Source organism: Dipodomys ordii, unplaced genomic scaffold (genome assembly GCF_000151885.1).
Source record: "Dipodomys ordii isolate 6190 unplaced genomic scaffold, Dord_2.0 Scaffold303, whole genome shotgun sequence".
Lineage (NCBI taxonomy): Eukaryota > Metazoa > Chordata > Mammalia > Rodentia > Heteromyidae > Dipodomys > Dipodomys ordii.
In genome coordinates, this window is record NW_012267519.1 from 849,908 (window position 1) to 852,211 (window position 2,304).

The 2,304-nt window shown below is 39.1% G+C and overlaps 1 protein-coding gene across 1 annotated transcript; it reads right to left on the reverse strand.

The window, feature by feature from the left end:
• Positions 1-485: 485 nt before the first annotated feature.
• Rab9b (RAB9B, member RAS oncogene family) lies at positions 486-1,186 on the reverse strand. Its single transcript, XM_013036597.1, has one exon. It carries the CDS (start codon positions 1,150-1,152, stop codon positions 547-549), a length of 606 nt encoding a protein of 201 aa, XP_012892051.1. The 5' UTR covers positions 1,153-1,186; the 3' UTR covers positions 486-546.
• Positions 1,187-2,304: the final 1,118 nt, after the last annotated feature.

Genomic DNA, 2,304 nt, shown 5'->3' on the forward strand with positions numbered 1-2,304 from the left:
ATTGTTTTACTTTTATGTTCCTAATCATCACAGTCTCTTTACAATTCAAGCTTAGGAATCATTGTTGGTTTTATTGTAAAGCTCAGAGTTCTTTTCCTTTTGGCAGACACTGCTTGGCAAGAGTCTGATCATGGCATTTGCTAGTTGAGAAATAGAACACTTTAAGTGACAGCTGTAGCTCTTTAACTCCTTCATGCAGCTAGGTTCTAGGTTTAAACTGTGATTTTAAAAAAACATTTAAATCTCTCAGGACTAAAACTTTCTGAAATGTCCTGAGACACACAAGAAGGGAAAAATAGCAGAAATCACACAAAATACACTTGGCTCAATAAAGCTTTTAGTTTTAAATCACTCTACAATTTCAATTTGAAAGGCTCCATTTCACAATAGAACCTTATTCTTACCCTCTGTGTGTGTGTGTGTGTGTGTGTGTGTGTGCGCACGCGCGCGTTCACGCACATACACATACACACACTCAGAGGGGCACAGCAATTCTTACACTACTGACAGACCAATTAGAGACTTTTTTTAAAGGTTCCCTAACTTTTAACAGCATGAAGAACCTGCTTTGGAACCACTGTTCAAGTCAACGGTGTGACCTAACATGCAATGCTCCAGCTGTTCTTCTACAGCCAACACCTGCCTGACAGCTTCTTCAAAGGCCACGGTCACATTAGTATCATCTTTGGCACTTGTTTCTAGATAAGGATAATCCCCATTTTCCATGCACCAGGCTTGTGCCTCCTCAGTAGTCACTTGCCTATCCTCTTTGTCTACCTTGTTACCCAAAACTACAAAGGGGAAGTGTTCAGGGTCCTTCACATCTGCATAGTAGATGAATTCCTTCTGCCAGTTACCAAGGTTCTCGAAGCTCTGGCGGTCATCCACACTGAAGGTCAAGAGGCAGCAGTCTGCCCCCCTATAGAAGGGTGTCCTGAGGCTCTTGAAACGCTCCTGTCCTGCAGTGTCCCAGATCTGGAGAGTTACAAAGCGTCCATCTACCTCCAGATCTCGATTCAAGAACTCTACCCCTATGGTGTGAAAAGCCTGAGAATCGAACTTATTGGTTACATAACGGTTCATAAGTGAACTTTTCCCAACTCCACCATCACCCAAGAGAATGACCTTTAAGAGAAGGGATTTCCCACTCATTGTTGCAGCACCAGACAGGGAGAGTTTGTAACCAAAAGAACCTGAAAATAAATGAAAAAGTAGAAGGAAGATCATTAAACTAGAAACTAAAATCAACTTAGCAAATTTCTCTCAATCATGAGACCCTCCAATTTAGTGTTTCATGATTTATGCTCATTAATTAATGTACAGCAACAGAAGAAAATAAATTCTTTTTTGTGTGAATGGGGAAAACTGGTCTCATTTCTCTGAGGTCTCTGCCAAGAAAAAGGCTGCATGCCATGCATAAAAGCAACTGGTCCTGTCATTTGGTTCAATTTACTCTTTTCTGGGGAAGAAAGCCTGAGTTCCATTCAAACGTGTGACCATATTAGCTTATGGCTTGGATAGTTGTAAACAAAATCAAACAGTATATGGGGTTTGAAGTTTGCTTCCTCGGGACCCATATTCTTTATTATTATTATTATTGTGAAAATACCACACAGAAGGGTTACAACTACATGGGCAAGATAGTGAGTACATTTCTTATCAAGCATTGTTGCCTCCTCCTTTGTTTCCCCTTACCATTCCTTCCCCTCTCCACCCTCCCCACCCCTCACCCCCAGGGACCCATATTCTTTTTTCCCCCATATTCTTAAAGTCTAAACTGGATACTTTATTCCATGCATAGAGGGTCTGGGTCATAATTCACTTAAACCCCACAATATTCTAGAGGAAAAAGTCAATATTCTTCAGGTAGGTTCTCCATCTTACTTGCATTGATATGGATGCCCGTATAAGTAATGGATCTTTTCAAATCTTTTCTTCATTATGTAATGGAACCTAAGTTGGCACCCGTTGATTGATACTAATATAACAAGTATTATCAAGGAAGAAAATCTTCAATAGTTTGTTTTTTAATTTAGGTTCTAATTCCACAGTAACAACATAGAAAAAATCATGCTTAAATCTAAATTGCTAATAATTATACAGTGCCTTTCTTCTACAACATAAGCTATCTAGAATATATCTTAAAATGAAAAAAATGAATTATTGACTGCACAAGTACCTTTCTCTATGTTCTGTGTGGTAATTCTACACTAGGTTCACTGTAGGGACTCAACAATGATCATGTTAATTGAGTAACAGTTATGCAAGAGAGACTCAAATGGATGAAAACTAAACACTAATCTA